Source organism: Sturnira hondurensis, unplaced genomic scaffold (assembly GCF_014824575.4).
Source record: "Sturnira hondurensis isolate 20B ecotype Veracruz unplaced genomic scaffold, ASM1482457v3 Scaffold0023817, whole genome shotgun sequence".
Classification (NCBI taxonomy): domain Eukaryota; kingdom Metazoa; phylum Chordata; class Mammalia; order Chiroptera; family Phyllostomidae; genus Sturnira; species Sturnira hondurensis.
This window is the reverse complement of record NW_028096448.1, coordinates 9,293,497-9,321,272: the sequence shown is the minus strand read 5'-3', so window position 1 is coordinate 9,321,272 and position 27,776 is coordinate 9,293,497. Positions and strand designations below refer to the sequence as shown.

General features: G+C 37.7%; 1 protein-coding gene and 1 pseudogene across 4 annotated transcripts in view; one reads left to right on the top strand and one right to left on the bottom strand.

Annotated features, from left to right (window-relative positions):
* The window catches only part of CDKAL1 (CDKAL1 threonylcarbamoyladenosine tRNA methylthiotransferase), a 665,826-nt gene that overhangs the window by 391,135 nt on the left and 246,915 nt on the right, over positions 1–27,776 (bottom strand). For all 4 annotated transcript variants that reach the window (XM_037037969.1, XM_037037973.1, XM_037037972.1 and 1 more), the window contains one exon: positions 15,000–15,120. In XM_037037969.1, the coding sequence (XP_036893864.1) occupies positions 15,000–15,120 (121 nt within the window). The remainder of the gene's footprint in view (positions 1–14,999; positions 15,121–27,776) is intronic.
* On the top strand, positions 12,573–12,968 carry LOC118981243 (ubiquitin-60S ribosomal protein L40-like; annotated as a pseudogene).

Below are 27,776 nucleotides of genomic sequence, written 5' to 3'. Positions count from 1 at the left end.
TAGTATATACTTTACATGAGAAAATATAGGAATATGAAAGTTCTACTATATATTTATTCTTATTTTTCTTACTAAAGAATAAACCAAATTTACTGCAACTTTTTCAGCATAATGCAAAATTAGCAACAATCCTTAGTAAAAACTAAGTATATACAACATAAGGAAATACGAAGTAAAAAAACAACTGACATCAAAAAGAAGTCAATCACTTAGAAAAGTAAGCTTTAAGAAGGACATTGGGAGGTCCAATGAAGTAAACAAACCAGCTTTTCTCAGCCAGTGTCCCAAGATAAAATTAAGTGCTAGAAGAAATAGAATCTCAGTAATTCTTTTCTCAGTTGTCCCCAAAACGGTATGAACTATTTACCAATCTAAATACCTAGGAGACAAGTTACTTCAAAAACATTCGGGTGCAAGTTTAGGCTCACTTCTCTCAGCAAACACACTGAGAAAGGCATGAATACAAGGTGAATACTCAGGGAACAGTAAGAGAGACTTCACAACGAAAACAAACCACTAGCATTTGGAAATTGAGTCGTAAAAACTTTTTTATTAAGAGCTTCCATATGCTAGTCACTATTAGGTGCTAGGGATACAACACATAAACCTATAGGAAGAAAAGTACAGAACAGAACCAGAAATAGAGATGGGAAAGGCAAATAGAGTGAATGGAAGAATACAGCAGATATGAAATCTAGAGACTGTGTGAAGATTCTCACCCACCCAAAGAGAAGTCTTATGTCTCAGTAGCCTCTTTATCTGATAGAATCCAATTCACCTAACAGAAAGATCATTTCACTGTTTTCTACTGTTTACTCACCAAACACTGGCCAAAACAATGCCTGTTCTGGGTTTTGACCTATATCTACTTCAATACAAGCTAACACAAAATACAATTTCTATGATGTCTTGAAGACGACAAAGCTGAATCCTTCCAACAAGCTATGGAGTCCTGAAGATGAAGGTGCACCACTTGTCAGGACAGCCCCTTTCCGTCACGAACCAAACCCTCCTACAAATGCAGCATGCAGCCCACCAAACTTCGGCTGCTGAGGCCCCGTGGGCCTCAGTTTCACTGCCTGTGAAAAGATCTTAAATCTCTAAAATCCTTTCCAGCTGTACCAGTTTCTGATTATGTACATCTTTCAAAAGGATTTTTAATGAAAAAAAAAATAGATTTGTATTAAGAAAGTGTGTGGGCAATTGGTATTTGGCCATAGGGCTATGACTAATAAAGAGACTTAAGAAATATTTTGCTAAGTCTATCCCTAATTTAAAAAAAATTTTCCCATCCCCTATAAAAAAGGTCTCAGTCCATTCTTATTAGGGGCAGATCTTAGATAGTATAACCCACTGATAAAGAGCTTAAACCAAACTGTTTCTCACCACACAAACTACCATGTCACCCTACCCATCCAAATACTTGTTGAGGAAGCATTACAAACAACAAACCCATACATTTATAATAGACATATTTAGTTCAACTAGGTCCTTCTTATCCACCACACTAGACAAGGAGGCTTTACTAAAACAGAACAATCATACAGAGGTGGCAGATGCGGGTCCCAGGCTCACTCCTCTCTTCCTTTTCCTTCTGCTTCTTTCTTTTCTTTCTGTTTTTCATTTCCTCACTCATTCAAACGTTTAAATGGCTCAGTAATTTGATCATCCAAAATGCCCATGTTGTTTTAGAAAGAAAGAATAAACATTATATATGGGTTAAAAAATAAAGAGACTACAGTCTAATTAAAATGAAGATAATGAGAGCAATCACTTATGTAATAACTATTATTTGCCGGATGCTATTTTAAGCTCTCCATGGATATACTTAATCTTCACAAAAACCCTCTGAAACAGATACTATTGGAATTCTCGCTTTAGAGAGGAAAAGCCCTGTGCAGAAGGAAACCTGCCCAGAGTTGCACAGTAGGCAATGGAAGTAGGGTTTAGACCCCAGCAGTTTGGCTCCAAACTTACACTCTGAACAGCAGCCCACATGGCCCCTCACGTTCAATAAATGAGACAGCAAATTATAGCTGACTTCTACTCTGATAATAGCTACAGTTATAATAAGATGGTAGTAGCTCTGAATACATCATTTAATCTCTTAAACCTCTATTTCCATTAAATGGGAATAATAATCAAGACTTTAGAGTGAAATAAAATATGTATCCTCTTAATTATTAGCATTATAAATGGCAATGTTTTGGAAAGCAATTTGAGTTTGTATTCTGAGACTCATAAAAAGGTTCCTAACTTTGACATAATAATTCCACTTATGTGAATCTATTCTAATCAAATATATTTGAAAATCCATGCTTGTTAATATTTAGTGTATGTTAGATATGGCAAAATTAACTGCAATTAAGGCCAACAGAACAGAAAGAAAAAGACGAAGTACTGTACTCTGAAAAGAATATGGTATTTTACTGTCTATAATGTGCACTTTTTTTGCCCACATTTTTGAGAGAGAAATAAGGGTGTTCATTATACATGGGTATAATGATTATACACCATGGGCATAATAATGAGTATAATGATTCTGTGTATAATGCACACAAAAACAGGGTGTGCATTATGCACAGCAAAATACAGTAAATAATCTAGTCTAGATGATAAAAGTTAGTATGTGGCTACTGTCAATATATCTGAGTTCAGGAAAAAAGGCCCCACTCTCAGAAAAGAAAACTAATGCTGCTACATCACATTTGGAGGAGAACACAACCCATCGGTAGTCCTGACGACAAACTGTCCTAGTAATCTGTGTCCTGAGGATAACGGCACCTCAGGAAAGGTCAGGAGAGACGGAAGAGGGAAGAATGGAAAGGAAACAAAGCAATAATTTAACAAAGGTAAAAAGGCTGCAAGATAGGAGAAATAAGCAAATACAGACATCGCAGGATCAATCAAGTAAAGTTATCTAGGAACCTTAAGATATAAAAAAAGCAGTATTGGGGTAAAAAAAAAAAAACTAAGAAGTTAGACAAGAGATACTGATGTTGCTCCAAATAGGAATATTCTATGCGGGAGTCCTACACACAGCTGGATTCTGATTTAGGGTCTGCAAAAATAAGATAACCAAACTGAAAATCAAAACAAAATATCCTCAAAAAGCTACATTATTCATTCACCTTTGAAAATCTACCACAAGACTTTAAAGTTAATGGAGTATTTTTCTTTTAAACAATCTTTTCTTCTTAATTTTTACTGAAATTATTGGGGTGATACTGGTTAATAAAATTATATAGCTTTCAGCCCTGACCAGGGTAGCTCACTGGGTTGAGTGTGGTCGCAGGATGAAAAAGGTCACTGGTTCCATCCTGGTCAGGCACATGCCTTGCTTGTGGGTTCCATTCCCAGTAGGAGGTAGGTGCAAGGCAATCTGTAGATGCGTTGTCTCTCTTTCATTGATGTTTCTCTCCCTCTCTTTCTCCCTTCCTCCCCCTCTGTCTACAAATAAATAAGTAAAATTTAAAAAATTATATAGGTTTCAACTGTAATATTCCATAATACATCATCTGTATCTGTATTATGTGTTGACCACGCCAATTCAAGTCTCCTTTCATCGCCATTTATCCCCCCTGTTTCTTTTGCCTCCCCCTATCCCCTCTACCCTCTGGCAATCACCATACTGTCTGTGTTTATGAGCTTATTTTATTTGTTTGTTTGTTTGTTCATTTTTGCTTAGTCCCTTAGCAACTCTCCCGCCTGTCAGCTGTCAGTCTGTTTTCTGTATCTATGGGTATGTTTCTTTTAATTTCGGTCATTACATTCCACATGCAAGTGGAACTACATAGTATTTGTCTTTCTCTGACTGGCTTATTTCACTCAGTTCTATCCATGCAAAAGGCAAGCTTTCTTTCTTTTTTATGGCCAAGCAGTATTCCATCATCTAGGTACACCACAGCTTTTTTCCAAACAGAATATTTGGAAAATAAAGTTACAATAAATTTTTTTAAAATTAAGTATCTGATATATAAAAAGCGAAACATGCAAGTGCAGGCCAACTCAGTCACACAGGATACTGGCATTACCGAACCACCACGTCACCACAGACACATCACCACAATGCTCGCAGCAGCGGCAGAACCTCAGCCCTGACTCTGTCCTTATAGGCATCTGGTCCACACAGACATCTCTTTTTTGAAAAGGTATTCAATGTGTCAACAGCAGTGCTGCTACTGACACCCTGTCTTTATTTTTATTGCTTTGCTTTTTGCTTTCCATGTAATTGAGAATTAAGGTAGGAATACAAAAACAAAACAATAAAAAAAAGCCTAATAGCAAAAATAAGAATATGGAAGAAGCTAGACTGACTCAAAGAACTCTTAAAACTCCATTTCTGGGAAATGAAATCAGAAGTATTTCATCTAACAGAGTAAGCATGGAATCCACACTCAAAGGATCACAGAGTGTTAATATGTAACACTGGTGATCAGTAATCACTTACTAAGGAAGATCCTGCTAGCTAACATGTTATACCTGTTGTATGTGCTGCACATGCCCATTTTCGGCCATCATATTTTATATGCATTCTATTTGATTCATTCTCTGTATTTGTCATCATTTCTAGGTACACAACTTTAAGTCTCACTCATATAAAAAGAACTGGTGATCATCATCTACGAAGACTAAAGTGGAGCACTTTACCAGTTAACTTAACTGCACTACACTGTGATACTCTCAAGGGAAGTAATAAAGCAGGCAAGCCCCGTTTCTTTTTCTGCACTTAGTAGAGTATCTGATACATATAGTTATCCCAGAAATGTTCATTGACTAAATGAGTGAAAGAGTACAAAGAATAAACAAATGAATGTGTGAACAAACCACTGAATGAAACCACCAATCCTGATATATCTTCCTGTCCCAAAGAGCTATAGATGGTCCTACATATGTAAATCTAGGCCCTGGTCAAGTAGCCCAGTAGATTGGAGTGTCTCCCAAAAGGCCAAGGTTGCATGTTCCATCTCTGGTCAGGGCACATACAAGAAACAACCAGTGAGTGCCTAAGTAAGTTAACAACAAATCAGTGTTCCTCTCTCCCTCCCCACCTCTCAAATCAATAAATAAAAAATTTTATCAAAATAAATCTATCCTTACATACCTTTTTTCTCATAAATTTACATAGATGTGGGCAGAGGGAAAAAGAAAGTCAGAGATGAGGGAAGTGGAGGAAGAGAAGAACAGACTAGAAATCCCGTTTCAGACAGTTTGTGTTTTTCTCAAGAACAGTGTTCAAACAATACATAAAAGGCACCTTTCAAGATAGAAAGACTTCCCTAAACTCCTAACATCTTTCACAAGTAATACTTATTTTAAGGATCATGTAAAAAAAGACCACAAAAATATGAGATCTGTCTGGAAAAAGTCCAGTCCATTGTTAATATAATGAGAATGGTGTGCCTGACATCGATGTAACCTGGCAGCCAAGGACAGTGGACTGGAATGCGCATGTGTGAACAATGACAATTTCACTGTCTTAGTCAGTGGGTGTGGTAGATGCCATTGAGTGAGCATGTGTACTGTGTGGCTGTCACATTAAAAAAGACTGGGCAAGTAGAGCAACGAATCTGCACCAAATTCTGCATGAAGCTTGAACATTCCTCCACAGAAACTACTTGGATGACTGAGAAGGCCACAGCTATGGGCAACTGGTGACTGGCAGTTGCATCACAACAACATGACCATTCATGTGTCATGTCTCACACTGAGTTTTTTGGAGAAACATAAAATCACGCAGGTGACTCATCCCCACTACAACCCACAATCCAGGCCCTGTGACCTCTGGCTTTTCCCAAAACTAAAATCACCTTTGAAAGGGAAGGAATGTTACACCATTGATAAGATTAAGGAAAATAAGACAGGGCAGCTGATGGTGAGTGGAACTGTGTGAGGTCCCAAGTGCCTACTTTGAAGGGGACTGAGGTGTCATTGTCCTGTGTACAAGGTTTCTTGTGTCTTGTATCTTCTTCAATAAATGTCTCTAGTTTTCACAGTATGTGGCTGGATACTTTCTGGACACACCTCGTCCTATACAATGCAAATCACAAAGCTACATACATTGTTTAAAAACAGATATGACGATTTTACAGAATGACCTTGCCTTAACCCCAATTTTCTTAGTGGATTTACAGAAAAATAGACATTCTTCATCAGATCAAGCAAATGACATCTTAACTAGATGCACTATTGCCTTTTTAAAAAGCCAAACAAAACATTCTGCTTTGTCAGGGTTAGAAAAAATAAAACAACTATTGTACCATGCTGAGATGTAGCAAAATAAGAGCAAAGCAGTTTCAAAAATAAATGAGATCTATATTATTTTTGTTTTGAAAAAACTGACAGGCCTTTATCCACAAAAACATGTGTATCCAATTATACTTACTTAAAGTTGGGCTACACAGTTTGGGGATTTTTTTTTCCTTTCCTGATTGGGCTAGAAAATAAGTTTTCTGGGAGTAACAAGAAAATTGACAGATGACAGCTCGTTGGATACATACAACCATTTACACCCGCTGTGCATTTACGCCCTCCAAGTGCACCTGATTTGCATGCACCCAAACTCAAGTACTGGTTTAAGAAAATAAAAGACAAAACAGCAGGGTACAACAGTCATCTATTTCTTAGTCCAAGTGATTTAGCAGTCCCATCCTTCAACCCTCGTAACAGAAAAACTCAAATGCCATCCCACTGAATTAACAATGAATCTCAAGAGGGACCTAGTACAGTACAATAAAAGTATCCAGTAGACCCTGACCAGCATGGGTCAGCTGGTTGAGCATCATCCTGAAAAGCAAATGTTTGTCAGTTCAATTCCTGGTCAGTACACACCTGGGTTGCAGGCCCAGTCCCCAGCTGGGGCATATGTGAGAGGCAACCGATCGATGTTTCTCTCCCTTTCTTTCTCCCTCCTTCCCATCTCTCTAAAAGTAAATACATAAAATCTTTTAAAGAGACACAGTACAAATTCTCCTAGTCCACCTCCATTTTCCACCCTCTTTGTGAAAATCCACGGCCCATAGTGACTTTCTCAGGTCTAGTGGGCTGTTTTCTACACTAGGCTCCCAGTTTAGCTCTACCTGACTTTCCTCTCAACTAGCCAAAGAACTACAATTCCAATGCAAGGAGAGCAAACTGGACTCTCAGAGGCCACTTGTGTTTTACTGAAAAAAGAATTAGTTAGACAATGTGATTCAAGTCATGACTCTGCCACTTTCTGCTCCACTGTCTTAAGCAAACTGCAATCTAATTAAGCCTCAGGTTTGTCTTCCGCATAGCTGTGACGGTAATAAGCTTTATAGTAATTATACTGAACAGATACTCTAGGCCAGGCCTTGTGTTAATTAAACAGATGACCTCTTTCAATGCTCACAACACTAATACATCCCATTTATAGGTGAGAAAATTGAGACCTATAGAGGGTCTCAGAGCAGTTGAAGAACTTACACAATGTCAAAGAGCAAATGATACAATGATGAAGGCTCAGTCTGAACTCAACCAATCTCAAACTACCTTGTTCCATTGCTACGTTGTTCTAACATTTCTCTTACTATCCCATTATTCAAAACATGACCACACTAACCCACACTCATCATTCTCCGTGAGAGAAATGGCCCTTCACAATTCAATACCACTACTTATTGGCGTGGATAGTGGGGGCGGGGCGGGGGGGGGGGTGGAGAAGTTCCCCATGCTTGAATTGCCTTTGAACCCACCCATGAGATATAATTTGAGACACAGCCAAAATATCTACTTTCTATGGGTTTCCTCTCTATCTCATTCAAACAATCCATCATGGTCCTAAGATAACTTTGTTTATTACTCCTGTACCATAGTAGTTACAATGTTATAATTCAATTGCTTTGTGCTCATTTCATTTTTTGTCCTGGGGGATTCTCAGTGGCAGACACCAAATGGATGTGTCTTTCTATCTTCCGCACTTAACAAGTCCTCAGCCACACTGTTGAATAAATGAAAGTTAGAAACAGGGCTACTTCATTTTCTTAAAGGGCAAACAGGTCTTGTACATGTGAAATAAACTTTTTAAACTGTAAGAGCATCTATTACAGTTTATAATTAATATACATTCTTACAATATAATCTATGAACTAACCTGAAGAAAGTATTAACCATTCTATCAATTAACTTTAATCTAAAATTTCTTTAATTGTGTTAAACAATTTGATATCTTCCAATTTTTACTTTTTTTATCCAAATTCAAAGTTATTCTCCCTTCCCTAAACAATTTTATCAGAAAAATGATAAGATGCACTCTGAAGTTATCACAACTATATAACCTTATAACTTGCCAGAATTTAAAATTGTTTCAAAAATAGCTATTTCTTTATATATAATTAAGTTATGTATTCATTTCAAGTTTTATATAAAATAATGATTACATAAAGAAGAATTTACAAAATTTAGATTAAATCTAGCATCCTAATACTGCCCAAAAATTTTCACTGGGCCACTAACTTAAAGGCATTTATTAAACCAGCATTTGAAGCTTCTGCAACTTAGTAATTACCTCAGAGCTATGAGCCAATAGTGCCATCCACTGTTCTTATGAATGATTTTTCCCAAATACAGCTTTATTATGCACTAAAAATAAGATTACTTTAAAACTTCATCTGTACAATATTTCATTGAAAATAAGGTATTTGGAAATTTCATTGAAAACATTAAAAAAGCTAAAAATTTCAGAATAACTAGTTTTGGGATAAAAGTAAAAATGTAACAAGTTCAGAATTGCCACAAATACTCCAATTTCACACATTTAATTGTTTGAGACAAGTCTGACTTAATTCATAGTCCAAATTAACACATTCTTTTTTCTACAAAATAATCATCTATAGCAAAAGAGCAGTAATTAGAGTTACACTCCAGCTCAGCCAGAAACTTTTGTCTGGATTTAAGCAGCACTGCTGTTCCTGAAACACTAAAATGTTTATGGAGGGAACACTGCAGCCAGACACTGTACGAAAAGTTAGGCATGAGACTAAGATGAATTTTTAAGTGTATTTTGCATTCACTTACAGTTGAACAAGTAGAACATTGATGAGTTGATGATAAATTGGACAAACTCCTAAATTTAAATTCAACTTTCTTGCCTAAATAGTACATAGGAGGACGAGAGATGAGGGGTCTTGGAGAATTTTGGCAGACTACGGAATACAGCAACATCAATCTAAGGAAAGCACTTATTAAAGTGCCCATAATGTGTTAGGTTACTCCCATGGTACTTAGCAAGTGTCCATGTTGGAAATAGGTCACCTGTAAGAGATTATTGTGTCACACAGCTAGAAAATAACAGTGTCTCTGACTCCACACCCCAAGCACAGAGCTCTTTCCACTGTACCATGGCCTCTAGTTCCTTTCCCAGAATGGACTGGTGACACATTCCAGGCTCATGGCTAGGAGATGAGATTCCTGGCCTCCATAAGCTTACAGAAGAAAAATAATGATAACCACAGATCTTTCCTCAATGTGAGGATGTGCCAAAAGAATGGCCATAACCTCCAGATCCAAGATTCATATAGGTCACATTAGGACAGCTATAATTTACTTTTTGAAGAATTTAATGTAGAAAGCATAAGCTGCAATTCTAAGAATTGCTAGAATTTAATCAGAAAGACTACCTTCCAGAAATTATTGGTTAAGTTTTAGCTACCTTTTATCTTTGGTCAAAAGCAGAGGCCTTATAAATTAGCATAATAAATGATAGAAATAAGTTTTCACTTGGGAAAATAATAGTTAACTACTAACCACAAGTGGTTAACTAGTAACATAAAAGATACTGGACATAAGATTTCATTATTGGAATCAGTACCGCTAAAGTTAAGTGGCCTGGCTAAAATATTTTCCAAAGTAAGGTAAAGAGCTTTACAAAAACACACTGGCCAAGCCCAGTCTATCTCAAACTACCTGTAGTAATAGACCAGGATTTTTATTTCCAACTTCTTTTAAACTAATAATGGGGAGGGGGGGGAGGGGGCGGGTAAAATGCAATGAAAATAAATTACAAGACAAGGCAGTAATGTTAAACTGCCTTGAAAGTTTGTAAAATGTTTGCTCTCAATTGCTATACTTGTTGCAGACCAGCCATCAATAGTTAATGCCCCAGCCCTAGCCCTAGCCCGCAGACCAGCAGTTGGGTGCACTGGCTTCACCCATCAAGGACGTTATTCTGGCTTGGTCCCTAACCAACCCTGGCTAGAGGCTGTATGGAGGATTTTGGTTGCCTAAAGCTGACAATATTGTCTCATCTGGCTAAAGCGACCCTTTCATGTAAGGTTTGATTTAATCTCCTAAAGGAGAATCAAGTCTTTACTAAGCTTACCAAAACAGCTGGACTATGCCGCCCTGCTTAATAAATTCTTACTACGCACTTTGGCCTGAGTCTTGCCTTCATTACAATCTGACAGCTGGGTTACAGGGAAGCAACTAATGCTCATTAGTACCTATTATTCTGTTAAAAAAAAAACCCTAAGAGCTATGCATGACAAAATTGGCCTCAGTTAATTTGTAAAGTAATATAGAGCCATAATCTTAAAATAAGTGTGTGGCTACAGTGTACTGAACTGTTTTGGGGTGATGTTTTATCCTGCATAGTGCCTGCCGGAGAGCGGTGTCATGATCTCCTCCCAGCTGTCTCTGAGAATGGCACCACGGCTAACGACGCTATTCTCAAGAAAGCAAATCCAGAATAGGACCAGGGCTTATTCTCATGTAATCAGGATATGTGAACATCAGTATAGCATGCACTGAAAAAAAATAAGAGTATCTTATTTGTTGACACTATTTTAAGATATAAGGACTCGAGAATCAGTATGGAATATAGTCATTTCAAAGAGATTATAATATAAAATACCCCAAATTTTATCTTCCCCAAATATTAAAAAGATTCACCTTAGTACAAGGATGGTCCCACATATATTCAAACTTCTAACAGGATCTCTGTGGAAACTTAACTCTTTTTAAGATCACTTCTAATTAAATTCTTCAAAAAATCACTTTTTATAGAATATAATTTTCTAGAAAGCTATAATTTAAGAGTAACAAAAGAGGACAGCATTCGAGGCTTGTATCTGCCACTGTACACCGACAACGGCGGTCGGGAAACTTCTCACCGTAATGCTCCCGCTGCACCTCCTCGCGGGGCGGTGAGAGGGCACCTCCGTGTCACAAAGCTCTTCAATCCAGAGGGCAAGGGCGTCACTGCCTAGGGAGAGTGCCAACCTGGAACCTAACAGCATCGCCCTGAATACAGAATAGAAGGAGAATCCTCCACACATTGGAGCTGCAATTAACTCTGCGCTTATAGCCACCCACTCTGATTCAGTCGATGTTAGTCACTTATTCATCTGGGAAATATTTATCTTTGTGGATATCATAACATCTAACATACTGCCTGATAATATGGTAAGCACATAATAAATAACTATTTTCAAATGTATTATATATGTATTGTTGATAACTATTTCATGTTTTAATAATTAGAACCAGGAAGATAACAATGTTATTAGTAACAATTATATTTCTCTAAAAAAACTTTACTTATATAAAATATATTTGCATTCTTGTTCTTTCATTCATGCACTCAAATATTTAGAGAGTACCTATAGATCTAGCACTAGAATAAGGACTGCTAAATTCTGGATATTACAGAAAGAAAGTAGTAACATCCAAGTTACTTTTCTAAGAGCTAAGATGTTACGGGGGAGAAAAAGGAACAGATGCTTCTAAAAATATTAAGTGCATAATCTCAAAGAAAATTAGATTCCCCTTGAGGGTTCCCATAAACCATCATTTTATGTCTGACAGAATCAAATAACAAAAAAGACAAAATAAATTCAGAAGAAAATGTATCAGTAAAGTATTACAGGGTTAGGTAGTATTTTTCTAAAATGTGTTTGGCCCAGGGGAAGATTATCATTCAAACTACAGGTAATCTGATAGTAGTAACTAAAATGATATAACTTGAAATGATATCAGAACTCAACTCTTGGCTTTGGAGAAACAAAAGTTGCCATGATATTGTCAAAAATGATGACTTTAATAGTGACAGAGAAGGCATAATAAAGCACAGATTTTCTTTATGGCCCAATAAAGAAAATTTTTTTTTACTCTTTTTTTTTTTTTACTTTTTGTCCCCTACATTACCTTCTGTCTCCACGCTCCACTCTCAGCACTAGAAAAAATAAGGCAATTACACAAATGGGACTCCTGGACAAGAACTGAGTTTTCCACCCTCAGCTCACTTCTCTCATGTATGTACGTGCTGACTCCCCACCCTGACCACAGCACTTAGTTTGCACCTCTCTATGCAAATATCTGCACACATCCTTTCTCATGCATTAGAACTATGACCTTACTCCACCAATTTAGCCAGAAGAATGAAACATTGGCATGAATCTTCAAGTTTTGTATCTTTACCATAGAGATTATTATTTTTGGCCAAATAAGCAGACTCTAACATGACACAGCTTCCATTTGATAGAAAATACAGGTAAATCAGCTCTTTCTCCTCAAGGAGGAGGGGAGCAGCCACCCCCCGTTCCCCAGAGGATGCAGAGATGCAGGTCTCTCTTTGTAAGACCCTGACTGGCAAGACTGTCTGCCTTGAGGTTGAGCCTCGTGACACCACTGGGAATGTCATGTCAAAGCTAAGACAAAGACGAGGAGGGCATCCCACCTGACCACCAGTGTCTGTTTTTTTACAGCAAACAGCTGAAGGATGGCTGCACTCTCAGACTACAACATTCAGAAAGAGTCCACCCTGCACTCAGTGCTTCATCTGCGGGGTAGCATCACCAAGCCCCTCCCTCTGCCAGCTCACCCGGAAGTACAACTGTGACAAGATGATCTGCCGCAAGTGTCACGCGCACCTGCACCCCTGCGCTGTCAACTGCTTTGAGAAGGTGTGCAGGCACACGAACAACCTGCACCCTAAGGAAGTGGGTAAATAAGGCCCTTCTACTGCCTCCTGGGCCTGCCGGGTGGCCTTCTGCCTAAACCCCACTGCGCTGGGGCCTCAGTAAAGCTTCCCTTCTGACTGGAAGGGGAAAAAAAAGGAAACACATCACCGCCAAAGGGAGAAAGGGAGGGAAAAAAGGCTGACACATCCTGGCTCAAGTCTGTATCATCAAACATTGTGGCATATTAACTAAAACATAAAGGGACACAGCAGTGAAACACCACCTTCTGTTCTACCTCACAGCATGAAGAAATGGAATCCATTTTTCTACATTTGATTTGTCAGGAACTTTAAGGAAAATGAGAAAGTTCTACACTTAAAACTTCCTCACCTCCTTTACTCCTACATCTAAGGAAGCCCCAAAGTGCCCTTCATCCTTTCCGAGACTTACCTTTGTCTGTATACATAATCCTGTTTAGTTTCTCCCATCAATATATTTCCAATCCTTATGGCTCTACCTCTAAAAAAGCCCAAATTAAAAAAAAATTCTTTCTATTCTCTAAAGATTATCTCTTAATTTATAGTCCAACTCCTCAAGAGAGTAATCTTCCTGTAGCAAAACTGACTCTTCTAACCTGGTTTCCAATTTTCCACTCTGCTGAAACAGTTCACCTAGCCCAGTATTACTTCTCCTGAAGGGATCTGAAGCAGTTGCCAGTATCACACCCCACAGTCATAAAACCATCATCTCTGACTACTATTTCTCAGATGATTCCTTTGCCTCCCCCTATGTCCCAAACATAGACACGACCACTCACCTTCTGCGACCTCATGCACTCTCACCCCTTCAACTGAAGCTTCTTTTTTGCCTTGTATTTCTACCCCCAACCACTCTTTGGAACTTCCAAATCCACGGTTACAAATAACTTCATCAGAATAGGCTGAAGCCAGTGTTCATAACCATTCCCACACTCGCTACTCTCCTTGCTTGTTATTCCCACAACTACCACTTCAGGCCTTCACTCCTTCCTGGCTGCAATGCATTACACGCTGGTCCCAAAACAACCCTCCTAATGCCTACCTATGTTTATTTCTCACCTCTGTTGCAAACTTCAGTGGCTCTCCTTCTCCCTTTACCACTGAATTAAGTATAATTAGATTCTTCACACTAAAAATAATTGACCACGCTTTTCATATAATGAAAACTCCAGACAAGCTGGACAAAATTATCTACTTTATAAACAACTATATGGTCTATTCTTGTGCCTTTGTTGATTCTTTTCTCTACCTACAATCTTCTCTCATATCTATCCCAATTCTTAGAGCCTCGCATGCCAAAGGAAATTAAGGTTGCAAATGATATTAAGACTGTGAATCCACTGACATTAAAATCGGGAGAGTATCCTGTATTATTCAGGTGCCCCCAGTGAATCGCAATATAATCACATGAAGAAAAGGCAGAATCAGGGGGAGATGTTACTACGGAAGACACAAAGAAATAAAATGTTGCTGGCTCTGAAAATGGAAGAAGGAAATCATAAGCAAGAAATGTGGGTGGCCAACAGATGCTAAAAAAGCAAGTAGACAGATTTCTCCCCTCAAACCTTGATTTTAACATAGTAAGAGAGGTATTAAGATTTCTAACCTCCAGAACTGTAAGAGGAACATTTTCAAATATGTATTTCAGATAGTTAATAATCAAAACATGGTTTGTATCTTGGACAATATTTACTACAACCCTAGTGAAAAACATTCAAAATGCTAAGCACATTAACCAATCCACACAATAACATACTCTTTTTTTTTTAAAGATTTCAATCAAGGGCATAGCTGGAAAATAAAATCCATGTTTATTACCAAAAAGAAGTTAGAATTATATCAGTCAAAGATACAAAACTCTGCTGCAAACATAAGTATAGAGCAAACATTTTAGAGGGAACGATAATCATGTGCTTCAGAGCTCTCTGATTTTTCTTTCCCATGCAATTGTACAACTACCCTTCTATGTCACATGTCCAGGAAAAAAACCAGGAATGCATGGAGTACACTGAATATTTAATGAGCAGATCTAAGAGCAGCTTACCCAGTATTGATGGAAATGATTTCTATCAGTGGATTCTTCCTAATCTTTGGCAAATCCAGCGGTGCTCCCCCCAGCCGTTTTCCATTATCCTTTTTCTGACCCAGCAGTCTCACAGAGTGACCTTCAAATAAAGCACATAAACATACATTAGCAAGAGTCATGCAATTTCACTTTAATTTACTGTTCTCAACAAATGTGTTAATATTTGTATTAACTTTTCCTTTTATTGGGGGGGTGGGAATAAAACTGGACAAGATGTGATCACTGAACCTAAGAAATAATGCCAAAGGGAAAAATGACTGTTCATACCCTACAGTCAAAAATGCTTTGCTTTTAATATTGTCACATTTTACTGCACAGATGAGAGAAACAACTATCCTCAAGGGTATCTGTCTACAAGGTGCAAGGGCCCACTAGCAGAGACCAGATACTATATGAAACAGGAAGGGTTCACTTGGGCACTAGGCCTGCCGGCTAATTTTGCACTACGGGAAATAAAGTGAAAAAGTGGATTATCTGCTCAAAGCAAAGAGTAAATCAAAGAAGAAAAAACAAGCAGAATTTTTTTTTAAAAAGCTTCAGTACGACTAAAAAAATCATCAGCAAGATGAATAGGGAACCCACTGGATGGGAGAACATTTTCACCAATGAAACATCTGACAAGGATTTAAATCTCCAAAATATACGAAGAACTGTTACAACTGAATGCCAGGAAGACACACAATCCAATTAAGAAATGGGCAAATGACCTGAATAGATACTTCTCCAAAGAGGACATACAGAAGACCTGTAGACATAAGAAAAAATGCTCAACATCACTAATCACCACAGAAATGCAAATTAAAACCTCAGTGAGATACCACCTTATACCAGTCAGAATGACAACCCTCAATAAATCAACAAACAAGTGCTGGTGAAGATGTGGGAAAAAGGGAACCTGAGTGCACTGCTGGTGGGAATGCAGTCTCGTACAGCCACTGTGGAAAAAAGTATATTAAAAGATAAATAATACATTAAAGGATTGTATTCTTAAAAAAATTTAAAAGGCACTCCCTTTTGATCCGGCAATTCCACTTCTGAGAATATATCCCATGGATCCCAAAATGTCGATACCAAAAAAATATATGTACCCTATGTTTATAGCAGCACTAGTTACCATTGCCAAAATTTGGAAACACTCTAAAGTGCCAATCAGTAAATGAGTCCATAAAAAGGCCGTGGTACATGTATACAATGGAATACTATGCACCAGGGGAAAAGAAGAAACTCTTACATTTTGCAACAGCATGGAAGGACCTGGAGAAAATGATGCTAAGTGAATCAGGCTAGGCAATGAAAGAAAAATACCACATGATACTCTATATATGAAATCTAATGAACACAATAAACTAATGAACAAAATAGCAACAGAAGCTTAGAAAGATAAAAGAGACTGACAGCGGTCAGAAAGGTGGGGGGACGGGATAAAAGATGGTGAAGGGATGAACCAAAGAACATTTATTGTCCCATGACAGGGACAACAATGTGTGGATTGGCTAGGGTGAGGAGAAAAAGGAGGGAACAACTGTAACAACATAAATAATAAAAATTAAAATAAAACCTGGCTGGTGTAGCTCAGTGGATTGAGCACAGGCCTGTGAACCAGAGTATCGTGGTTTGATTCCCAGTCAGGGCACATGCCTGGGTTGCAGGCCAGTTGCCAGTAGGGGACACATGAGAAGCAACCATACATTGATATTTCTCTCCCTCTCTCCTTCCCTTCCCCTCTAAAGATAAATAAATAAAAATTTTAAAAATTTAAAAAATTAAAATAAAAAATGTAGAGTTAAATTGTGGACCACCAGGAAGGTGTTAGAACACGCAACACATCATAAATATTTTAATGACGGAATCCTTTTTTATTTTATACCTGCTAACATCTCTGGGAATACCACGTGTGGTGTGTACATTATGTATACATATGTGTACAAAAAGAGTTACGGAATGCTTTGCTATGCCACAGCACTTTTTTTTTTAAAGTTAGAAAATGCATATTGATTGAGGATGATTTAGAAAATAGCAAAGAGCACAAATAGCAATGGAATCACCATTCGCCAACGAGACGACCCACTTCTATATCCACATAGGCATTCATCAATCAATCCCTTTCTTTAGTATTCTCACTTGTAAAATGCTGATAGAAATCAGAATTTCACTCAAATATTAAAGGATGAGGAAACTCAGCTTACAACTGAATTGGAAGCAGCACTCCTTTACCATCTTCTCCTGGATTTGAAGGCAGCTGGGCCTGCTGAGAAGGCCACACTGATTTAGGTTCTAGTCACAGGCAGCAAGGCCTGTGGGTTATGGGTCTGTTGATTAGGCATTGGTTGTTTGCACCATTTCTTCCTTCCCCTTTAGTAATAATACTCTGGTGAGAAGACATTTTACTAATGGTCTTAATGGCAATTTCTTTCAAAAAGCTTTGCTCACATGCCTCACCAAACTAAGGGGGTTGCACTTGAACGCAGAAAAGCCCTTGGGCCTTTGAAACCGAAAGCTGAGCTGAGTGCCCCAAGGAGCTGAGCTATTCTAATGCCAACTTTGAAAAACACTCTGGTTCCTACTGCCTTGTTTTCTAGAGCCACCCAGGTTTTCTAGTTACTTTGTATCCCTACAACTGATTTTCTTTCTCCTTAAATTAGCCAGAGTTGACTAAATCCAAGTGACTCTAAATTGCATTGATTGTACTAGTTGTATGGCATTTACTAAAGGAATGCTGTTAATAAGAGTTATTTCTGAAAGTTAACATAATCATTAAATGACAAAGTATTTCTAAAAAGTAAAAAAAAAAAATTAAAAACCACTTTAGGACCGGATTTTTAAGAAGAAATCTTTTTTAACTTTAATTACAAAAGAAAATTAGACCATTTCTAAACCCATTAAAATTTTTATACTTTTGAAAGTGTGAATTAATTGTAAGTTGCAGAACAGATGTAAAAACAGTACAAAGATTCACCCCCTTTAACTTCCCCAATTATTATTTTCCGCTTACTTTGTCACTGCTCATTACATACATACATTTTTTTTATAACTTTACTAAGGTACATCCTAAAAATTTTCCCATTGTGAATAAACAATTCAATTATTTAAATAAATCTATATAGTTGTGCAATCATCACAAAAACCCAGTGGAACATTTCTATCACCCCCCAAATTCCCTCAAGATTATTTACAGTACACCCCCCTCTGAGGTGGTACACCAAATATACCACCTTAATAATCTGTTGACTAGCTGATGGCATTTGGATTGTTCCCAATTAATACCTAGTATAATAATATTTCTATGAAGATTTGCATACAGATCTTCATGTGGATGCTGTTGTTTCTCTCAGATTCCTATGAATGGAATCACTGGGTCATGTGGTAAATTTACATTCAACATTACGAGAAAAAAACTGTTTTCCAAACTGGTGATACCATTTTATATCACAGCAAGCAATGTATGGGTGTTTCTCCACATTGTTGCTAAGATCTTGTGTAACATTTTTGATAACCGCCATTCTCATGGGTGTGTAGTGGTACGCCATTATAGTTTGAATGAATATGCATAATGACTTAATATGTTAAGTACCTTTTCATGTGATTATTAGCCAGTTGTAATGTCCTGCTTGGCAAAATTCTGTGACAGTTAATTTTATGTGTCAACTTGACAGGGCCACAGGATGCCCAGACCTTTAGCCAAGTATCATTTTGAATGGACCTGTGATGAAACTAACATTTGAATCGTACAGTAAGTAAACCAAATTACTCTCCCTAACACCGGTGAGCCTTACCCAATCAATCCAGACCTGAAGAGAACAAAAAGGCTGAGCAGGAGGGAACTCTTCCTGCCTGACCTTAGCGCTGGCTCCTTGGTCTCTTCCAGCCTTGGGACTCAAACAGAAATACCAGCTCTTAGTTCTCAGGCCTACACAGTTGTAGACTAGATCTTAGACCATCAGCTCTCCTGATTCTCAGGCTTTTGAACTCAGAATGAAACTACACATGAGCTCCCCCAGGTCTTCAGCTTGTGGAATTGAGATCCTGGGTAATTCTCAGCCTCCCTAATGGTGTGAGCAATTCCTTATAATACATCTCTTTACATAAATACACATACATAATTGGTTTGCCAATTTTAATCACTAATAAAAACATCTACTCCAGTGTTTTGCCAGTATTTTAATTGGAGTATTTGTCTTATTACAGAGCTCTAAGAATTCTTACACATTCTCTTATTAAAAATTGAGTATACGACTTCAAAATATTTTCTCTCAGTCTATGACTTATAGTTTCACTTTCATGATAATGCCTTTTGAAAAAGTAAATGTTCTTCAATTAAATGAAGTTCAAGTTATCAATTTTGTCTTGTGTATCTTATGCTTTTGCTGTTTTACCTAAGAACTCTTTGCCTAGTCCAAGGGCACAAAAATTGCCCCTACATTTTCTTTTAGAAGTGTTCCTGTTTGAGCTTTTATATTTAGGTCTAGGGTCTTCTATGTTAACTTTAGTGTAAAGGTTTAAATTCATTTTTTTCTATATGGAGGTTCAATTCTCCAAGTGCCATATCTCTTCCTTCTTCTTCCTTTGAGCTATATGTTATCACACATATTAATATATAGTTGTAAAATACAAAAATATACTGCTATGACTATTGCTTTATACAACTGTATGTTTCTCAAGAGAAAACTGTGAAAAATAAATATTTACAGAGTACTTCATATTTATCCACATAATTACCATTTCTAGCATTCAACATTTTCTCCTGAGAATTCAAGTTATTGCTTGGTACCACCTCTTTCCTGCCTGAAGAACTTTTAGTATTTCTTGTAAAGAAAATTTTATAGCAACAAACTGTATATTCGGGAACGTCCTTATTTTGCTTCATTTGTGAAGGATACCTTTGCTGGATGTAGAGTTGGTTTTTACTTTGAGTACTGAATATATCATTCCACTGCCTTTGACCTCTCTTGCTTCTGGTAAGAAGCCAATTATTAATGTTAATGTCATTCCCTGTTACATAAAATGTCACTTCTTTCTTAAGCTTCCAAAATTTTCTTTCAATAGTATGAGTATGACATGTTTAGGTGTGGATCTCTGTGATTTTCCTACATGCAATCCATGTAGATTTTTTGTACCTATAATGATTTTCATCAAGTTTGGGAAGTTTTCACATTCAGTATTCTTTTTTGGGGACAGGGCGCTTTTTTGTGTCCTCTCCTTCTGTGACTCCCATGACACACTTGGTGCACTAAATGCTATCCCATAGGTCTCTGCGGTCCTGTTCACGTTTTTCTATTTTTCAGATTAGTTAATTTTCTACTAGCCTATCCTCACATCTACTGGGTTCTTTATTTTAAGATTTTGTTTATTTTATTTATATTTTTTTGAAGATTTTATTTATTTCTAGAGAAAGGGGAAGGGAGGGTGAAAGAGAGGGAGAGAAACATCAATGTGTGGTTGTCTCTCACATGCCCCCTATACTGGGGACCTGGCCCACACCCAGGCCTGTGCTGTGAACTAGGAATGGAACTGGCGAGCTTTGGGTTCGCAAAAGGGCACTCAGTCCCCTGAGCCACACTGGGCAGGGTACACACTGGGCAGGGTAGATTGACTGACTTCTTTCTTCTGCCACCGCATATCTGGAATTGCACCCCTTTACAACTTTTCCATTTCAGTTACTATACGTTTTAACTATAGATTTCTGCTGGTTCTTTTTTATAATTTCTGTCCTTTTGTAATTCTGTACTCAAGTCGCTGTCAACATTCTTTAAATGGCTAAGCATGTTTCACTTAGTGTTTGGAAGTCTTTGCTAAATCTGGTCATTCTGATCACTCAAAGCCAATTTGTACTGACCGCATTTCCATGCCCCCCCCCCAGTTATATTTTGTTTCTTTGCATGTATCATAACACTTTGCTGAATACTGAATATTTTAGTTAATATACTGTACAAATATCAATTCAGATTTCTTTAGCCACCAAAAAGGTTGTTGTGTTTATTTAGTAACTTACCCAGACTAGATCTGTGAAGCCTATCGCTCCACAATATGAATGATCATTGATGTCTCTTCTTAATTTTGTTTTGTTTGGTTTTTCCCTCTGGCATGACTTCCCAAGGGTCAACTCTATATCTGCAGTAACTTTTTGTTAAGAAGACTGGTCACACATTTGTTCAAACACCTTCACTGGTAAGATTTCTCCTATCAGCTGATGGACCTCTGTATGAGTTGCTAAAGGCATTCAAAGCTAGGCCCGTTTTAAAGTCTGCCTTAACTTTTACTTTCTCCTGAGCATTCCTGGTTCCTTTCCCACCTCCCCTGGATGTGTGGAGGCTCCAGCAGTAGATAAGTGCAAGTGGATTCAGCCTACTTCAATCTGTGCTACGCATGTGCACCACCTCCAGTCAACTTCCAGGTCTGTGGAGATTTACAGAAAGCTTCCTATCACTGTCTCACTCCACCCCCCACCACAGAAGTCCCTGTTACATGCCTGGCTAGTCTACCTGTCCACTCTGTGCCAAACAGGCCCACAACCTCAGGCCAGCAGAACCACAACCCTCCGTCACTTGCCATCAAAATCTCCACTTTAACAAGTTCTGCAAATCAATGGGTTTCTACAGCCTACTTTGCCCTGTTGAACATCCTTGCCCACGGGCTAAGGAAGGAAAATGGGACTGGTCCAAGAAACATATACCACAGGCTCACTCACACTCTTCCCACTCAAAGTTCAGTTATTTTAAAAAACAAACACTTCTCAGTTTGCTGAGTGCTTTTACTTGATTTCCAGAGTGCTGAAATGGTTTGTTTTTAACTGGTTGTCCAGCTTTATCACGGCTTGTGAAAAATCTGTTGACCTACTCACACAATCATGCCACAACCAAATCGAAGTCACCTTTTTAAAAGCAATTATTTAAAATCACTTCAAATACGTAGTTACTACAGACATAAGATTCTACGCAATTATATACATGTTTCATCACCCTTCATTTCAGAAAGACACATTGCTTAAACATCTCTTACACAGACAGATTTTCATGACCAGAAGTAATAAAACCATCAGTCATAGCCTTTTTGCACTGATCACTTTAATAAGAAACATTACATACTTCATTCATTCTGGAAATTCTTGCTCTGATGTAGAAACACAGCTCAAGTCAAGCAAGCATTTGGCATACCAGACTTCACAGACTTTTAAGATAAGTTGAACTCTTCAATCAAAAGTCCAGTTAATGAAGAGGTGAGCAAGATTGGCATGATAACATAATAGTTCTCTGAAAAATGCCAAAAGTTCAATAATGACTATGCAAAGGCATGTTATTTTCCTGCTAGCATGAGACAAATTTCATTATGTCCTGCTGAGACTTCAGTAATGTGCAGCCTGCACTAACAACATTTGATAAATTATTCATCTTCACTATCTACATGCAGATAACGGAACATATCTCTGCCTCATGATATAATGAGTTATTTTCCAACCCAATGACTCATTAAAAAATGGCATACTTAACAATAAGGTCTTTTCTTTAAAAGAAGGAAAATATAGTGCCCTAAGGACAAAGTAGGAAGTAACATAGCAATCCCTCATTGTATCTGGCCAACAATGGAAGTAAGGAAAGTCAGGCAATCACAGAACAATTATCTTCTTACAAAAAAGAAGAAGAAGAAAAAGAACAAACAGAATAAACCTTTATGTTATATAAAAAAGTTATGTTATTAACCAATGCTACCCCAATACATTTTAAAATATATAAGTATAGATAAAAATTATTTTTGAAACAGAATTCCTGTTTCAAATTAAATCCTTAGCTCCACAGACTACAAAATAAAGATATATATTAAAATCATTACCCATTACATATGCAAGTACCAATATCATTAGCATTTAAAATGAACTCAAATTTGACAGGACAAAGAATAAAACTGAAGGAAAGGTCTTTAAGATGGCATGTCTTTGGGAAGCAAAGAAGAGGAAATAAGGTTTGAGGGACAGAAAAACATACCGAGCGAGTGAAGATGTAAAAGTGAAAAGAAAAATATATTTGTAGCAAGTTTTTGCTGACAATGAACATGCTATATTTATGAAGGGACCGTGAAGCAAGGCCCACAGTTACACACACATACTGCTTCTTTGGTACTTTCTGGTTAGTCACTGATGCTTACTGCTGTGATGAAAAATGAATGGCTCCTCTATGAACACTGATTGACTTTGTGACCACTGTGAATTTCATGGCCCTTTGCAGTTAGATCGGAGACAAAGGGAGGAAAAGAAGAAATCAGAAGAACAGAGTTTGAAAGAAAAAAAGAGTGGAATATCAGTTTTTACATAATTTCGATTTCACATAATAAGAAATTAAAGAAGGTAATACTGATAGAACACACAGGAAGGAAGATGCTCAGTGTGACCAGATCAACTACTAACAACATGAGACCAATGAGGAGACAGGGATAAAGGTGTAAAATGATTAAAACAGAGATGTGTAATTTTAATACAAGGAAGATAAAGAAAATCACCTTATATGTAGAGTGAGACGCACTCAAATATTATATTTCTGATATCTTTCATCTTTTCCATTTTAAATGTAAACTCACACTTCATCTCCTCTAAATAACAGTCAAATGTGTCTCAGTGGGTTTATAACCATCTTTAATAAACATCTCTCTAAGTTGTTTCAAGTGTCACAAAAACTTCAGCCCTTTAAAAACAAATTTCATTTTAAGCCTGAGGCTTTCAGCACTTATTTATAAATCAGCTAAAAAAACCTGATTCACAGCTGGTATTTACATTTGATCTAATCCACTAAAGAATGTTAGTAAACTACTTCATTAGCTAAAACAATTATATATTATAAACTTTTGAACCCAAAGCTATTTTTTTAATTTTTAAGTATATTTCATTGATTGTTGCTATTCAATAACCATTGCTACTGTAGTTGTCCCAATCTTTCTCTCCCCTTTATGCTCTTCCTCCCTGCACTACCCCCCCAATGCTCCAGCATTCCCCCAACCCCTTAGTTCATGTCCATGGGTCGTACACGTAAGTTCTTTTATTTTTTAATATAATTTTTGTATTTAATTCTTGTTCAAGTACAGGTTTCTTATATTAGCAACCCTGCCTGCCCCCCACCCCATGCTCCCAGCCTCCCTCCCCTTTCTGCCCCCAACCCTTAGTTATTGTCCATGTGTCCTTTATACTTGTTCATGTGAGTCCATTCCCTTTTCCCCTATGATTCTCTCCCCTCTCCCCTCTGGGCCCTGACAGCCTGTTCCATATTTGAGTGTCATTGGTTGTATTTTGCTTGCTTGTTTGGTTTGTTTAGATTCCTGTTAATGGTGAGATCATATGATATTTGTCTTTCACCGCCTGGCTTATTTCGCTCAGCATAATGCTTTCCAGTTCCATCCATGATGTTGCAAAGGGTAGTAGTTCCTTCTTCCTTTCTGCAGCATAGAATTCCATTGTGTAAATGTACCATAGTTTTTTGATCCAGTCATTTACCGATGGGCATCTAGGTTGCTTCCAACTCTTGGCTATCGTAAATTGTGCTGCTATGAACATCGGGGTGCATAGGTTCTTTTGGATTGGTGTTTCAGGGTTCTTAGGATATACTCCCAAGAGTGGAATTGCTGGGTCAAAAGGCACGTTCATTTTTAGTTTTCTTAGAAAATTCCATACTGTTTTCCATAGTGGTTGTACCAGTCTGCAATCCCACCAACAGTGAACTAGGGTCCCCTTTTCCCCACAACCTCTCCAGCACTTGTTGTTTGTTTCTTTGTTTATGATAGCCATTCTGACTGGTGTTAAGTGGTATCTCATTGTGGTTTTAATTTGCATCTCTCTGATAGCTAGTGATATCGAGCATCTTTTCATGTGTCTCTGGATCCTCTGTATGTCCTCCTTGGAGAAATGTCTGTTCAAGTCCTCTGCCCATTTTTTGATCGGGTTGCTTGTCTTCTTTGAGTGGAGTCCAGTGAGTTCTTTGTATATTTTGGAGATTAAACCCTTATCTGAGGTATCATTGGCAAATATGTTTTCTCAAGCTGTTGCTTCTCTTTTTATCTTGATACTGTTTTCCTTAGCCATGCAGAAGCTTTTAATTTTGATGAGATCCCATTTGTTTATTCTTTCCTTCATATCCTTTGCTCTAGGGGATGTATCAGTAAAAATATTGCTGCGTGGAATATCTGAGATTTTCTTGCCAATGCTCTCCTGTACACATAAGTTCTGACTCCTCCATTTCCTATACTATTCTTAACCTCCCCCTGTCTGTTTTGTGCCTACCTATTAGACTTCTTATTCCTTGTACCTTTTCTCCCCATCCTCCCCACCCCACTGATAACCCTCCATGTGATCTCTGTTTCTGTTGTAGTTGTACATTTAGTTTTTGGTTTTGTTTTTTAGATTCAGTTGTTGATAGTTGTGAGTTTGTTGTCATTTAACTGTTCACAGTTTTTGATCTTCTATTTCTTAAGTGCCTTTAACATTTTATATAATAAGAGCTTGATGATGATGAACTCCTTGAACTTGACCTAAGAAGCAGTTTATCTGCCCTCCCATTCTAAATGAAAGCTTTGCTGGATAGAGCAATCTTGGATGTAGGTCCTTGCCTCTCATGACTTCGAACACTTCTTTCCAGCCCCTTCTTTGCCTGTAAGGTTTTCAAAAGCTAGTTTTTTAATATAACTTACTTTTATATGGACATATGTGAATTTATAATACTGAAAAACTTATGTGGAAAAAAAAGCCAAGCCAGGTAGTTATGTTTTGTACAATAATAGCTATACTAGCTGTACCAATATTCAACGTGTTTATGGATATTCAACAGCAAAAGTCTCTTTTTCCAAATCCTACAGTGCCCCCTGAATTGAACAGTATCAGAGCTGAAGGAAAACATCCCACCCACATATAAAAGCCTAGTCTGTGAACACACCAGGAAGACGATTATAAAGATCACTCCCAAACAGAAAAGAACCAATCCCTAAAATATAAGCACATATATTGAGTGATACAAAGTATGTATTTATTAATTATGTTTCTACACACAAAGTAATCTGTCCTCTTTTGGTTCCTAAAACTAAAGCAGTTTGTACAAATTAACGTCAGAATACTACAGAAGCAGCAGTGATCTGGCAACTTGGACTTCTATTTTTCACTTTTTCCATTAAATTTCTTTTTTTCCAAAAGGCGCTATAAACAGCCAGACTTTCCTTCAATACTTTATTCCTCCCAGCTGACTCCAATAGGCATTCATCGTTCCCTCAGTATGTGACCACCCACCTCCACCGCCACCAGAGAGGCCCCAGGCCAAGTTTCCTCGGTCTCCTGACTAACTGCTTTCACTTCACAGACTGTAGCTCTATTAAGGACACATTCAGAAGACCTGTGTGAACCCTGAGCTCTGGGTCAGCCTGCTGAAAAGCTTCCTAGCAAAGCAATCCAACCGGATGGTGGGTCTGGAGGCAAAGGGCAGGAGACGACTGGCCGAAAATTCCATCAAGAAGAAAAAAGAGCAAAAGCACGGCAGACATCAATTCCTACTTGAATAAATGCAGTCACATCAATTTAAGTACTATTTAAGAATAGCACAAAAATGTTCAATCCATCTGTTTTACTACGTTTCATTTCATCACAACAATGAGCTCCACACATGTGACCTGAGAGCAGTACAAAGGCTACCTAGCTAGGAGGAGGCAAGAGAAGGGCGTCTGGGGCTCACCTGTTGGCTTTAAACTCACACTTTCTTATGCAGGCTCTACCACTGCCCTTCTGTGGAATTGGCAACAATAAAATCAGTGTGAAAATGTTTAAGAAAAACAAAAGAGATGAACACGTAATATCAAAACACATTAATGCATATGCATAACTGAAACAAGTTTCATAATACTATAGATGAGCTTTAAAATGATGTATGGAGTATAATTTTATTAATATTTACTTACAACAAAAAGACTCCCAAAATAACCCCCACCAAACGAAAACCCTCTTCTGTCCTGAGCCACCACATAACTGCCGTCCTGTAGAGGGACTTCAGGTCTCTCCAGAAAAACACACTTGTTAACAACTAACTGGAATTAAGTGTCAGCGATGGTCTGGTCGATGTTCCTAGGCACAGTGGTACATCATGACAGACTGATCGACTCTAACTAGGAAGTATCAGGAAAGGCTCCACGGAGAGGCAGCACCGGTGTGGGAGGCTGAGGAAGGGGGTGCACTTTATACACACAACAGCATGTACCTCCCAGCACCTTACGACACAACACTATTAACGCAACAGGCAATGCAACAAGCATACTCTTTGCTAGAATTCCACTTGCTGTTCATTTCCCACATCTTAAAACCAGTCTATTGCTAAAACCAAGTTTCACTGAAAAGATTAATGAAATGTGACATAAAGGTGGCCCACTTGAAAAACTATACCTTCAAAAATAAAAATGACTCTAAATACAGTTTAGGAGGTAAAAATTAGGTGGGTCTGAGATGCATTTTTAAAACTTAATTTTGGGAAATTACAATTAATGTTGGTTATGAAATGTTAAAGAAAGAAAGTTATCTACATCAAAGTCTTCCTACTTATAGCTTCAATACTTATCTGGTCTAAATACAAAAGCAGGCCTTTATTAGATGTGGAAGAATTTTCTTGACCTAGCCATATGACAGTAAGAAATGTATAAAGTATGAATCACACTGAAACCTTCCAAAATTGCCCTTTAAAACATACACAAGAGAATTTTTCTGTAGAGTATCTTCTTCAACTTTCTATT